The 14,987-nt window shown below is 36.0% G+C and overlaps 1 protein-coding gene across 7 annotated transcripts in view; it reads right to left on the reverse strand.

Annotated features, from left to right (window-relative positions):
* Positions 1 to 14,987, reverse strand: part of RBM20 (RNA binding motif protein 20) — a 103,898-nt gene that overhangs the window by 69,494 nt on the left and 19,417 nt on the right. Inside the window, exon 1 of one of the 7 annotated variants that reach the window (XM_085064880.1) lies at positions 11,144 to 11,297. The exons of 5 other annotated variants lie outside the window; for them this stretch is intronic. In XM_085064880.1, coding sequence (XP_084921006.1) covers positions 11,144 to 11,157 — 14 coding nt within the window. In that variant the 5' untranslated portion in view covers positions 11,158 to 11,297. Of the gene's footprint in view, positions 1 to 606; positions 1,707 to 11,143; positions 11,298 to 14,987 lie in introns of those variants that run through there. One more of the 7 variants, XM_085064879.1, reaches the window with a different exon arrangement.

A 14,987-nucleotide genomic window follows, 5' to 3' on the forward strand; every position in this document is an offset into this window, starting at 1 on the left:
GTTTTAATGCTTCAGTTCAATTTTTATTCTACTCCCTCCTCCAATCAAGAAAGGAATCTAGAAATTTAAATGGTAAATTTACCAGGAAAAACTCACAATGTAGTACAGAGGCTTACATAAAAGCAAAAACAGCCGCAGCGGATTAATGTATTTCCTTTCCCACAGCTTTTTCACTTAAACCATAACTGTGCATATTTACTGCAACTCTTCCATCTGCCAGCGGCATTGTGCTGACACATCCAGCACACAGGCTGGGGACTGATGGTGAGGAGACATGTTCCACCACTGCTCTCAAACTTTGTGATTAATATGGCATGAAACCTGGTGAAAAGCCACACTTACAGACATTGCTCACTATTAGCAGTGACCCAAATCCTTGTTATTTCAGCTCTTTATCCTAAACGTGAGTCAAGTCTTTAACAACGTAAAATGCTTATAAACAAAAACCAAAATAGATTGTCATCAAAAGCTTAAGGGCTATAATCAGATCTGCTCCTTTTTCTCACAAGTCCTGCGTAGTCTGTGTAGGGGAAGAAGAAATGGCTAATGCAGGCATTTGCTTTTTTCTTTTATGAAAAGCAGTACAACCAAAGAGGAGGTACTTACCTTTTGACAAGGTCAAATAGAGTCCACATCACTGTCAGAGTTTATCCTTTGAACCCAATCCTTTCAGCAGGCATATATATAAACACACACACTTGACAATATGGGAAGTGTTACTGATAGATAAGTTATGTAAATGATACAGCATACTATAATCACCTCTAAACTTATTCTCGGAGTTCAGAGGTTTCTGGAAGAGATCAACCTGCCACAATGTCACTCCAGTGCCCCAAGATGACAAACCCACTAACTGCAGCAATGTCACAGTAATTCTTCCAACAGCTTGGTGACCTCTTTGCAAACCTCTTTCCAGCCTAACAGTGGCCTGAAAAAAACCTAGCTCCTCCCCAAACTGAAAAACATGTATAAAAGCCAGTATGTTGCTTCCATGCAGTGAACTTCAAGAAAAGTGATATTTTCTTTTCTTGTTTGCAATAGCAAGTTTGTTTCGGGATGATTATTACTCAAGTGTCATTCTTAACTACTAATAAAGCTGACTGCAATTCTGACACTGACTTCAGAGGTCCACCAGTTTCAATGGGGGTTTCACCCCATTTCATTTTTTTTCCCCAACACTTTCTACATGAGTTATGGAGAACTCCCAATTGCAACTGGCCAAGATGAGCAAACTCACAGCAAAATGTGGCCATTTTAGAAGCTTGAGAAGGCCACCGAAAGCCACACATAATCCCAGATATAAAGAAAGCTGAAATCCAGAGCTCTTCAGACTACTGGAAAATACAGCCATCCCAGCCACCAGCATCCTACAGATACACCAAACAACAGCAACACAGCCAGAACCGGATAAAGTAAACCCACGTAGCTCCCACACAATGGTAACATTGACTCCTCCCAAGGAGTGGGTTAAAGTAATGCAGTCTCCCTTTGCTGAGCACAATAGGCAGCGTTGGTGATATAGATGTTTATTCACTGGGAATGCAAATCAGACATCAGTTTGCTGTGCAGAAGTCAACACAAACATCCAACCTCAGATATTTCCAACTGGGCTTTACACTAAAAACCATGGCCTGAACACAGACAGCCTTTCCCTGCCCCATGAAGTCTCCTGGCAGGTGGTTTTTCCTTAGAGATGACTATTAACCATTGACGACGCACATCAATGCTTTTCATGCTCATTTAAAAAGAAAAGGCTGCAAGTCTTCTTAACTCTCTGCTATAAAACTTAATCATTTACATCTTAGCACAAATAATATTTCCATGTGCCACACTAGTCTCATCTCATATCAAGCTGTGAAAAAAATTCACCTACTGATCTTGACAGGCTTAAAGGTAATAAAATGACTTTTGGTAAAGAGTGTCAGTTAATATGGCAATCTCATAAGGGAATCTTGTAAGAAATATCACCCATTGCTGTTCATAAACACAGGCCTGGTTTGGCTATATTCAATTACAAGCAAAGAAGGATAATTAAACAGTTCATGATATGGAATGACTAAAACATGTGCAATCTTATTTATGTTCTCTGCACCTGTGTTTTCTATGGCTTAAATTATAATACTGATCTTTTAAACTGCATTCAGGGAGTATCCCAGTTCATTCACATAGGAGTGATATGTTCTATTTTTAATTAATATGTAAATTTAAAAGATGCAAGATATTGCAGAGCCTTACCATTAGCCAAATATATACTGGTAAATTACTATTAAATTATTTACTTCTGTCCAAGAAAACCCAAGTACTTCCAGAAGTAGTCTGTGTGCCCAGTTTACTTGTCAGTGTTATTCCTCTCCTTTGTTCCCTCCATCTGTATTTTGTTCTTTTATGTCCTTCACCTCCCATTATTTAATCCACAGTGTTACGGGGATCAATATGACCTCTTGGAGCTCATTTTTCAAACCGGATTGTAACCTCTACCCGTGTAAGCCGCGACTGCATTTTCCAACGCTCGGAGCAACGAAACCACAGAACCCTTGCTAAAGCCCTCTAATCCTTAACGAAGTCTTTGAGGGGGAGGCACCCACTGCAGTCAGACGCGCGCAGGGGAATGGCACAGGGAGCTCTCGGTCCCGTGTGGTTCGGAGGGTGACAGCTCTGGCTCCGAGGTGGCCCTGGGACCCCCGCCTGTCCCACCGGTGGCCGTGTGAGCAGTGCCACCATGGCGCGAAAGGCGAGCAGTCCCTGTGCCTAAGGCCAGGTGGGTAGTTCAGCAGGTTTACTCTAACTGCCCACTCCTGTCCTAGCAGCGACAGACTGCTCCTGCCCTAAATACCACGGGAAAGACAACATCCTCATGCTTTTACTTAGTTATTACATTTTTAATTAGTTTTTGCAGAATCATGGTAGATTACTGCGCTGTCTGTAATTTCATCCTCCCTCTTTTCCAGTCAATACTTTTCACAGATTTTACAGGCATTACCAAATAATTTTCAGTTTGGGTTTTTTTGTTGTTTTTTTTTTCATTTTCCTTAACGGTACTTGAAAAGAAAGCACTAATAATTGGTTTGGATACAAAAATTGAAAGGAATCTAATATAAACTTTATTTTTAAAAAAGCCAGTTAGTTCCAAGCCTCCTAAACTCAAAAAAAAAAATGAAAGAAGAGACTGTGCAATATATGCGTGTCTAGACGGGAATTCATAATAAACGCGACAGCTCCGTATTTCCAGTTCGGGGGTATCACACTACGAAATCTTCTGTTTGGCAAACACTTTTCCCTAAGCTAGAAGAATACAAATGGCTCCATAAAGGAAAAGTACAGTTATACAACTGAAAGAAAACTAAACTGCTTGCAAGGTATTTAAACACATGCAAAGGAAAACAAATTTATATACTTTAGAATTTTTAAATGCAAGGGTAAATCCCCTCTAATAGTTAAACATAACCATTAATTGACTTCCGTATTGTAACACGGACTAGTGGTAATTAAAAATATTTATGTAATGATCTATTATATATATTTCCCCTAAAAAAATCTAATGCCAAACACATCAAAGAATTTTCTGACACAAAAAGCTTATATTATTCAATTTTGGTAGGACGCCGGCATTTAACTATAACATAAGAATGTTTTTGCATTTCTTCCCTGTATGCTCTGGACAGCACAGAACTTTCTGAGCTCAGTGAAGATTTCAAGAAAATTTCTTCACTGTCAGTATTAACATGCATATATTAACTTCAGAGAAACAGAAATTATGTAACATTGTAACTACTCTCACATACTGATGAAATGCCTTGTTCAAGAGATTAATTTTTTTTCCCTTGTCACCATTCAATGGTCCTTCATATTTGCTATACTTTACTTATACTGTCCCTCTTAGAAATATATAGAAATATACTTAAAATACACTAAAAAAAAGTTTGAAAATATTTGAATAAAAAAGATTAAAAAACGGCAATTCAAGCCAAGTATTACTATTTTTTTAAAGCAGGTTTCTAACATTGAAATATTACTTTTAGAGCATTCACAAAGAATGAGATGTTTTAAATAAGATTTTCCTAATATAACCACCAATACCTAGGGTTATTTTCATTGTACTTTATTCCAACAAACCAACAGCATAGCAGCTATTAGCTGTATATGCAACTCAAACCTCTCAGAATAGCAGTGCAGAGAAATAAATTTCTTAAATATGGAATAGATTGCCAGCAGCACGGTAATGAAAAATTATTCTAAAAATTATAGCAACTGTGATACTTTCTCCCAAGTAATTAGAAAAACATTTGTTATTTACATTGGGGTTTTTGTTTATAACTGTTACTCTTTCTTTTTACCTCTAGGTGATATTTTATTTCACAGTAAAAGGAAGTGCATAGCCAGTTTTAGATCATGAAGGATTACATGGCATTAAGACTGTCAAAAGAAAGAGTGAAGGCAAACTGTGAGCCAGGCAGATTAACACCAATGCTGTCATCAGGATTTTCCTTCCAGCACCTAACTTTTTACAATTAAAACATTCTCTATTTTTTTAGATTTAAAACTAATCCTACAAACAATCTTATCATTATCTTTATTTGAACTTATGAAGTAGATATGACCAGTGCTGTAGTTCCGGTATTTTCCAGACTTCTCTGTTAGGAAGAATATAACAAAACCAAGTTAGACATTAACACTTTTGTAATTTGTGGCTATTTAAAGTTGTTTTTTTTTTTTAACTGACAGTTGTACAACAGATGAAATTAAACATTCATTCTTAGTAAACAAAGCTGACTTATGAACAAATTTTAACACTCGGAGCACATCACTGATACTCAAGAAAACCAGCAGAAACTCAGCTAACTGAAATACCCATAAGCATCCTTAACTTTTGGGGTTTACCATAAAAATGAAACAACACACTCAATTGCCCCTCAATAAGTGCTGCATCTCCTCCTTAACTGTATGGTTTTTCCAACATTAAAAGCATCAAACACAAGTTGATGTACTTTTAAGATTATATGCTATCATAAATGATGAGTGAATACAAAAAGCAGTCATTAACGTACTTATATACTAGTTTCAATAACACATAATTACAATTATGGTTGTCAACCCTTTACTTTCAGAGTTTTTCTGCAAACTTGAAAATTCCAGAAATAAAGATGACTGTAACCACATTTTTTTTATTACAACTGTTTTGTAAAATTTACTGCAACATGTATTCCAAACCAGATTCTTTATTTTTATATTAAGCATTTCTACACTACTTAATATGCAGGCAATTGGGCCACTGATTTAAAAAATTTTAAAATCTCTGAAATAAAAAGTAGAGCTTTTATAAGTTTATCAGACAAGTTTTGTAGGTGCTATTCCTTAAATCTAGCAGTGTTAGAGTCGGGGCATGCTAGCCCATTACAGTTTCCCCATTGCAAATGAAACAAACAAAATAATACGTACCCAACAAATCTTTTTGACATGATACACAAAAATCAAGCCCAAATTTAGCAAAAGTAAAAAGCACTACTTATGTGAAATTTTGACCGAGTTCTCTGATAGCATATTAGTTGAAAACAAAGACAGGTGAATAATTAATATGAAGAAGTCTAGAAACACAAATAGTCTACCAAAATATTTCTTCCTTTTATTAGCTAGCCATTTAGCTAAGAAAATGTTGAAATACACTCTGCTAAAAGCTGACTGCTAGTATGATGTACTCGGGACATTTTCACTGCACATTGATCAGAGGAAACACTTTCATGCTCTACTGAAAATGCACAAGTATTTTTTAGCACTCTCTCAAGCATGGAAGGAACTTCCTTAAACAACCTGGTTATGTGTTTAATGTTCTCTGCTTCATTCAACATTCACACAAATTAAATCAACCAAACCAGATAGCAATTAACAAAAATAAAGGCACAAATTTCATGTGTTTGCTTCCAAAATTCTGAGCGGACAACGAAATGCAGTAAAAAGTACTCAAAGATTTTGTTTGTTTTGTTTTATCAGTTGTTTTGAGGTTTGGGGATTTTTTTAATATAAGCTAGAAACAGGCTAAACAGTCTCCCAGAAGTTATTTGTTGAAATTATTTTACAGTTTTCCAAGGTAGGGCGGGGTTCAGATTTTAGGGTTCAGAACTTACAGTGGAAAATCTGCCCGAACTCCAATCTCCCACACAACACAGAAACTTGGCCCCTAAAGGGATTTAATCTATCAGAAATCAGCTCCAAAGATTCAAATTCTGGGCCCAGTAATTCCAGGTGTTCTCAAAGCCATGTCAGCGTCACAAATGGAGCGGATTTTACCCTTCCCCACATCCTGTTTAAAAAGCAGATGTGGGGGCTCCCTGGACCCTGACAGACAACTCTTTGTTCCCAGTTGACTGGAGGGCGTCCAAGCATTCCCGCTAAAGAAAACGGGGTTTCTCTGTCCCAGTTGTGTTATGAAGGAAAGAAAATTGCTAATTCCATTGGTGCACTTCTCAATAAGAGTGGTCAAGGCTACCAACATCTCCACAGGTTTGATAGTTGGCTTATTTTAAGGCGATTTTTGTTTTGTTTTTCTCTCAAGCCCCAAAATACGAGTGAACAAATTTTCATGATTAACAGCCCTACTGAAAGACTGAAGATCTATTGATGAGAATTAATAGGGCTTGGGCTTCAAATTGTCTCATATCAGCTATTCATAAAGGAGTATTTGAAATCACAAACTGAAAGCAATGAGATAATTTTCCTATGCAACAAAGCCAAAATTCCCATACTTTCTTTGATCATTTTATTGAGAAACACAGCATTTGTTCATTCTGCTGGCTCTTTAACAAATCTTAATACTGGATATTAACATCTATTTTGCTTAGATACCAGAGAGCATGTGGAGGATTCCCTGTGAGGTTTCCCGAAGCAAAGATTCGGAAAAAGAACTGCTAATTCTGGAAAATAAATTTTCAAGCTCCAAGAGGACTAATGAACAACATACAGAAAACCCCAAGCCAACTGATTTTGGCAACTTTGCACAAAATTAAAATTCTGCGAGAGTTGAACAGGAGTCTCTAAAATATTAATTTTTGGCACAAACTCACTGAGAGAGATGATTAAGATACTAAAAGGAATAAAAAATTCATTTGCATGTTGCTGAAATGGAAAAGTTCATGCTGCCTGCTGCTCTTTGAGGGTAATAAGACAGGATATATTTACTGGCATAACTTATTGGATAATTTAATAATTTATTGGAGTTCTAAACCAGCATAATTCGTTTAGTTATATGTCTTTAATATATATGCACTGAGTAAAAAGGTATGTGTAAAGAACTGTTCCAGAACTAATTATTCCTAATGAATACAATTCCGTCTTGAGTTTATTAAGTGTACTTTAAGCGGCTCTGGAGTATTTGTAAAAGATCAATAAATCTCATGTCCCATTAAAGTGGCATTTCATGTATTGTGCAAAGGATTAATTTTCATCTTGAACTCGTTCACAGGTTTGCTCCCAGTGCTGCACACAGCAGGTCACCACCAGTACTGAAAAGTTTTGCTGTAGTTTAGCAACTCCAGTTTTCAGTCACACAACGCTGCAACAGCAGCGAGATGAGGAATTTTCTTTGCCATTCCATTTACCAGGAAACATTTTACTCAAACCATATTGAAGACCAGCAGTAAGATCTGATAAAAAAGTAACCTCTCTAGCTTTCATTCCAGCTAAAATAAAAACACAAAGATCGTTGCATTAGAAAGCAAACTCCAAGTGAAGGACAGCAAAATACCACAGAAGCAATCTGGTACATTCAGCACGGTTCTGATATTCTGCTAACTTGTATTACCTGTTTGATACATGAAGAGTCTGAAAGCTGGGGTTTGGAAGATTTAAAAAGTTCCTATGACAAATTTTAACATAGAAAACATCAATGTGTTGCAGATGTTAAGCCATTTCTATTACTCAAGCAGAGTATTTTGGCTGTTTAAACCCTTGAAGATAAATGGTTTAAAGAAATAAGTCCAACTCTTTAACTGCAGAGGTGGAGAGGACCTGCCTGGGACCAAAGCAGCTCATGCTTTACCACAGTTGATTTTTTTGTCTTTTTTTGTTTCCTTCTAAGCTTTTTTCCTTTTTTGACAGTTTCAAAATGGGTGAATGACACTAAAAACCATTGACACTTCTATTCAGCAGCTCCACAGATCTGTAACCAGGAACCACGTACATGCCACTAAAAAAATCCTATATTTTTTTACGCATGTACTCTGTGTAACAGGTAAACTCTTTTGTACCTACTCATCTAGTTTTAGGAGCCACTGGGGATTAATCTACATTTACAATCCATAGGATTAGGGAGCACTTCAGAGCAGCCTATGCTGCTAAATTTGTAATTTTTTATAAGAGCATTTCACAAATCTGTGTAGTGAGAATTACAAACTCCCAGGACAAGGAGTGACCAAACTGTCTGATTTGGATTTTTTAGTTAATAACTAGGACTGTTTGTAGTTAATATAGGAATATCAGTTGTGGGGATGACTGCAACAGAAATATTTTATTTTAATAGTAATTAATAATATATACCAACAATTTTCTCCTGAAGGATATGAAGATCTTTGTTGCTTTGGGAAAAACAGGGGCATAATTAGGCTATGGTTTACTCTATGGTTTCAACTTCTGTTTTTCACCTGACACTGAGAAACTATCTGTAGTGATATAAGTAAGAAGTGGGATATCAAAGAAACATCTGTTCAGCTCTTCTAATCACTTTTTAAATTTACTCAACACCAACTTGTAACACTTTTTTTCATTCAGTACAGAAATACTCTGAGATTTCATAAAACTCGTTCTAATAATTTTAAACCAGTCCGCACAGCTCCATGAGATTAATATTGCAGATAAATAACATTTAGACATAAAGCAGTTAACACATTGAAGATGTTCAGAGAAGACCTTGTACATGAGCTACTGGACAGTGCAATGTGCCTCTATGATGATCGTGTTTTCTCTGATTAAGAATTAATTTTGAAAGAATTTCAGTTTTCCTTTGTTCACAGCACTATTTTCCCCTTATACAGAGATTTTCACCCATGGCTTAATAAAATTACATGAAGCAGGTGTTAAATAGTAGTTTCTGCAAGGCTTCGCTAACAAAAGTTCAAATACATATTATTTGTCACCTAAGTTTTCTTTTTCAGGTATAATTTACCACTATTGCCAATTACACAATTGCTAATGTTGGTAGGCATGTCAACAATTGGCTTGAAATAACCTCCATAACCACTGACATGAGTACTCTGTATTTACCATGAGGAAAATATTCCTGTAATATATTTTCCATGGTATGATTAAGTTGAAGAGACAGAGGCAACTTAGTGATTATTAATAACTACATTTTTATACAGTCTGAACACACACAAAGTACATTTCATTTTGGTGAATTAACAGAAGTCTATGAATTTTCACTTCCTCATTCAAAGTTCTGCTTAAATTTTGCCAATGTGTCTTTAGATAGGGAACCATTTACCAGTTAAATGCCTATATTGAATAAATTGTTACTTCTCTTTGCCCCTTCCCTTCCGGTAAAGGAAGTTGCTATAATATGTAAGAGACTGAAAATGAAGGAAAAACTACCACTTTGCTAAAACCACCTATATTTATCCATAGTGATAACAATGCACAACCTCTTATGGGGTTTTCTTCTTGTGCAGTATTTATACCTGCAGATTTCATAAATTTTCACCATTACAGCTTATTTACATTATTTTATTCTATTTTTTAAATACCAACATAAACAAAGCCAATTAAAACATACAGTTTCTCTGTTATGTAATTCTTTATTATTAACCCACAAACAGAGACAGAGTAGCAATTCTGCAGTCAAACTGCTTTGCTCTTTCACCACTGCAGGGTCCAAGAATTTGGGGCAGGGGGCAGTGTCAAACCAAAACACTAAATGGTTAAACAAAACCCATCTTTTAACATAGTATGAGTTATCTGCCCACTACCACATTATAGCAAAGACAAAGCACTTCTTCATGAAATCTAACAGTTTGCAGAGAATTTGATGCATTCTTTCTAAAGCTTCCTCCAATTCCTTACCTTTACAAAGGCCTATATTAAGTTTGTGCCGCTTATCTAACAAAAGAAATATTTGTAAAAAATGCACATAAATAACTTCTCCTTAAATAAAACACTATGTAATTGTACCGGCCCTTCCTAAAAACAGAGGAATTAACAGTTTAACTTTTATAAAATCCCAAATGCACCAGGAAAATACACTTACTCTGTAAGTACACCTGTTGAACAAAACCACTAAATAAATATGTTTATAAAATATTTTATACTTTCAAATTGTTTACACTTATGTAACACTGATTTATGCTTTTGATAGATCTCTGTTTAACAAAGCATGGTTTCAAGGGCTTCCTGGCCTCATTAGCAGTGCTATCCCACAGCCCTGAAGCTCACGGAGCCTTGCTAGGGACTTCAGTGAGCATCCTTAAAAATAGAGAGAAGTTTGTGACTTCTCCTATCTAGGTCTTTTAAATGCCAGCACTATCAAGCAGTCACCCCAGGACCCAGGAAGGACAAGGATATGTTGTCAACAAAGGAAAAAAGAGATAAGGCCTTCGGTGCCCACCCCCTTGACCTGACAAAAACCCAGGTCTTGATACTGGTCTCCAGGTCAAAAATAGACTGTCTGCATCTGAAAGCAGCAGAGAACATTTCCACAGTTATCTCATTCTTTGCTATTTTGCAAACCACATTAAGCACTTCAGAAAAACAGCATTTGTATTTGCTGTGGAATCATTTGGGAACAACAACTCTGACTTATGTTTGAGAAAAAGCATTTTTTTCAAGAGCAATAGGAGCAATTAAGAAAAGTAAATCCTACCCTGAAGTCTTTTCTCTTGTACATTATGCTTTCAATAGGTGTCTTCACAAAACCACCACTACCCATTTCCACTAAAAATTAAAACCAAAACACATAGACCACCCTCTGCCTTTTTTACTCAACACAATATCACACATTGGAGGTACAAATGCTTAATAAAAGATCAGATAGCCACACAGAGCAATGAGATACACTGCATTCTCCTCCTTTTTATCTATCAAGGACATAAAAAACTTTAACTACCAAATGTTATTCTAAGCAATTTTAACAAACCAATATCATCAAGTCAAATGAATACGCTACCTTTTCTGATTCATTATCTTTGCTTTTGCGTTACTCCTCTTACAAAATTTTGTCTGCTTTCCTCTGATAAAAACCTCAGTAATTCCCCATGTTCTTGCTGAGCACTCATGTGAGTTCACATGGTTCAACTGCTTGTGTCGTCCAAGCCACTATAGCTTAAATCCCAGTCAGCCAGGAAGCCAGGCAGATAAGCACTGGCCTACGGAAAATTTATCTTTTGGAAGGGAACAGAGTGCTTGAGACAGAACTTAAGGTCAGGACAATCTGGACGTTAATGTAAATTAGAGTTTGTAGATTTAGGACCAAGTAAGTGCATTGACAACAAGATTGTCTGCCAGGTTCCACTAGGTGCTCCCAATTACCAATAAATTCATTTGATCTAATTCAAATAGGGAGATTTTGGATCCACACTTTCTTCACTATAGAATTTCATAATTTAATATCAAAATTAAATAAACCAGATTCTGAGATATACAATTTAATTAATAAAGGTGGTAGGTTGCTTTTTAGCAGAGACATGCAGACGTCTTTGCAAACGGACAGAACGAAAACATTTTCTAGAGAAAGGCTCTCTTGCATAAGAAACTTTTTTTTTTTTGGAAAATCTTTGCTTTTATATTAAAATCGTATTTTCTAGAATCTATAAACTGAGTACTGAAAGGTTTCTTTTCAAAACTTTATAAGAACATAAATTTCATAATGTGTTTTAAATTCAAGATCAAAAAGCTCTAGAAAACAATTAATATTTGCCTTTCAAAATCTTTAGGTATAATAGAATTCTAAGGCATTGAATAGTTGGAGAGAGAACAATTTCTTTTTTTAATCAAGGGGGAAAATCATGTAAATAGTAACTGAAAGCCCAGGTATTATTCAGTAGTATTTAACTAGTCACATTTGACAAAGTACCAGTACATAGAACAGAACAAAAACACCTACTAAACCAGATGAAATTAGCATTATTCCATTAAATTTGTTATTGAATGTGCATTTCCTCTTACTGAATAGACTTGCATTCACAGATTTGTATTAAATTATTTAATGAGTTATTTCCAAGCCTGAACTAAAAACAGTCATTTAATGTAAAAAAAAAATTCAAGATTTTTCCTGTATGTGCTCTGAAAAATAATTTTAAATACCACTACAGAGATTCAGAAATGCCTAAATAGCTTTCATTATATAAATTAAACTAAATTCTGAACTAAATATTGTATAAGTTTAATTTAGAAGTGATAAAGTATTTGACCCGCCTGTCTCCAATCTGAGATTTTAACCCCACAGCAATTTCTTTTGCCAGAAAAATTAGCTCCTGCTTTTGGAAAAGGGTTTTTTCAGTGACACACAATCTTCTTGATAGGATACAAACGAAAACATGTGTTCTCCTTCTGCATTGCATATATATACAAGAATGGGAAAAAATTTAAAATTTACTTATAAAGTAACAGCTTCTTGTGCTAACAATTTCAACTTCTGTGCTCAATGTATCTGGAGAATGAGCACAAAAATGGGACATTTCTGCAGAGTTATTGGGAGGAAGAAATACACTGATATAGTTGCAGAATCAGCTACAATATGAATAAATGTGAGACATTATTTGTTAATTTATTTAAATAGAAAATATTTAATTACAGTAAAATTGTCTGATGTGCCACAGTATGTTATTGTTGGCCAATGGATAAACTTGAGTGATTTTCCATTTTGCTTGTCCCATCCACGCATCACTTCCCACTTACCTACTCAAAAGAGTCTCTGAATAGGACAAGACTTCTGGATGGTTATTGGTTTGATCTTATCTATTATCAATGGGAAAAAAATAAACAATACCATTTGATACCCTGTTCTATGATTCCTGCAAAACATATTATTTTTTCTGTAAGTAGAACAAAAGACCATGTCATGTGAGTGCTTCATAAAAGCCTCCCCCATTAAACAAAAAAGGGCAAGGTTAATATGCACAACCTGACATTTAATGACTAAAATTATTTATGCAGGAGAAATGGTTTATGGTTGGCTATGTAGCTTTCCTATAAAAGTTACAGTTTGACACGCAGATTTAGATAAACACGGCTCCTAAGAAACAGCGACAATACAGTACCGCACTACTGATTAACAAAAATTGCTTAATTGGGATTAATTAGAAATTGAGAGCTGAGGTGGGAAGAAAAATGTAGTTAAGAATGTTAAAGAACATTTGCATCTTAAAAAAAAAATCTCACTTGTATCTGAATAATTTTTTAACCTATTTGTGCTAAAATGATCTTGTATTACTCCTTCAGCTGAAAAGATGCATGAAAGTATTTTAATCATATTAGGCCTAAAGAATCTACTTCTAGACAGACAGCTTTTACACTTACAGAAAACATCTTTCTTTTAAAATTAGAAGATGACAGTAAACTCACAAAAAGCAGAGAAGGAAGACCTTTTAAAAACTATCTTTTGATCACTGACTTTCCTACTGGCAGTACCACTTTAAACTGCGATGGAATTTTAAAAACTCTCCCAAGATATCCAAACCAAACTCAGGGTATCTAACAAATTTCTCAAGTTTCTATGACTAATAGTGTATCACAGAGTTGATAGTTATGGGCTAAATGCGATCCTGACCTTTTGCGTTTACGGCTGCGAGCCCTGCAGTCTGTGCGCTGAGCCAACACAAAATCTACGCTTACAGCAGCACTCTGCACGCCAAAAATCCTCCCAGGCAGGATCCCCAGACAGTTTATAGCCTCTTTAAAATACAAGAAAGGGTTCCTAAAATCGCAGAAGGTTCACTACTCCTCCCCAGGAAGGTAATGTCTTTTACTTTCGCTCCCTCTTTCATCATGGAAGTGAAATTTTTTTTTTAGTTGAGACCCTGTAGTGCTAGGAAGCTGCTGTTAATAGAGCATTTTCAAGCTTTAGACAATGTTACATTTCCAGAGCATAAAGATTTCTCTTTCCATCAAGTCTGAAAATCTCTAGCCTTTCTCAGTCAAACAAATGTTGAATTTCCATTCCTATCATCTTAAGCCAAATCACTGGGCTGGATTTCTGAGCAAAAACCCCTCCAGGTGTCAAATCTACTGTGATATTTTACGGTATTTCTTGCAAACAGGAAGAAGCAATGGATATTTCTGCTTCGTGCTTTATACACAAGGTTCAGCTGTTGAGGAAGAAGCAGCTAATTATTACACAAAAAAAAAGCTAAAATCAAAGAAGGATTGGTGAAGGAGAAGAAACTAGGAATACGGCAGATCAGGATGTGGCAGGATATCAGGAAGACTAAAAACATTTTGCGTGGGAGAAAACCTGAGGAAAAATGTTGCTGAGGAGCAGGGGAGAAAAGGGAGAAAGTCCGTGGGAGAAGGGTGTGAAAACAACATCATTTCAGGACCTTTTCCCCTCCTCTGTCCCTTTTCTCAGCCCTTAAATCACTGGCGAGCCCATTCTCCACAAATTCTTTGCAAAAAGAGGCAAAGAGGTTACATGGAACTGAGCATCACAGCTCCTCCCCTGGGCTCAGAGTAATATTTAATGAAAAACATAATTAGGTCTCTGCTACTCTTCAATTTTCAAAAGCCACTGTCATTAATTTTGTTTCAGAGGACAAGCCGTAGCAATCAGAATGGCAAAGCACATTAATCATCAGCAACACTGCAGTGAGCAAAGACAACCTGAGTCAATAAACAAGCCCGGCTGAGTGACTGCGAACAACAAATGCTCCTCACAAGCAGCCAAACTGAAGATCATCAGGAAACTTTAAAATTAGATATGTGCATCATGAAAACCCCTCCTCTTTCCCTCCTTCCCTACAAGGGGCTGTTGTAACACTGAACTGTGGAATTCCCCAGAGACATGATAAAGGAAG

Source organism: Lichenostomus cassidix, chromosome 6 (assembly GCF_008360975.1).
Source record: "Lichenostomus cassidix isolate B80296 chromosome 6, HeHo_3.0, whole genome shotgun sequence".
NCBI lineage: Eukaryota > Metazoa > Chordata > Aves > Passeriformes > Meliphagidae > Lichenostomus > Lichenostomus cassidix.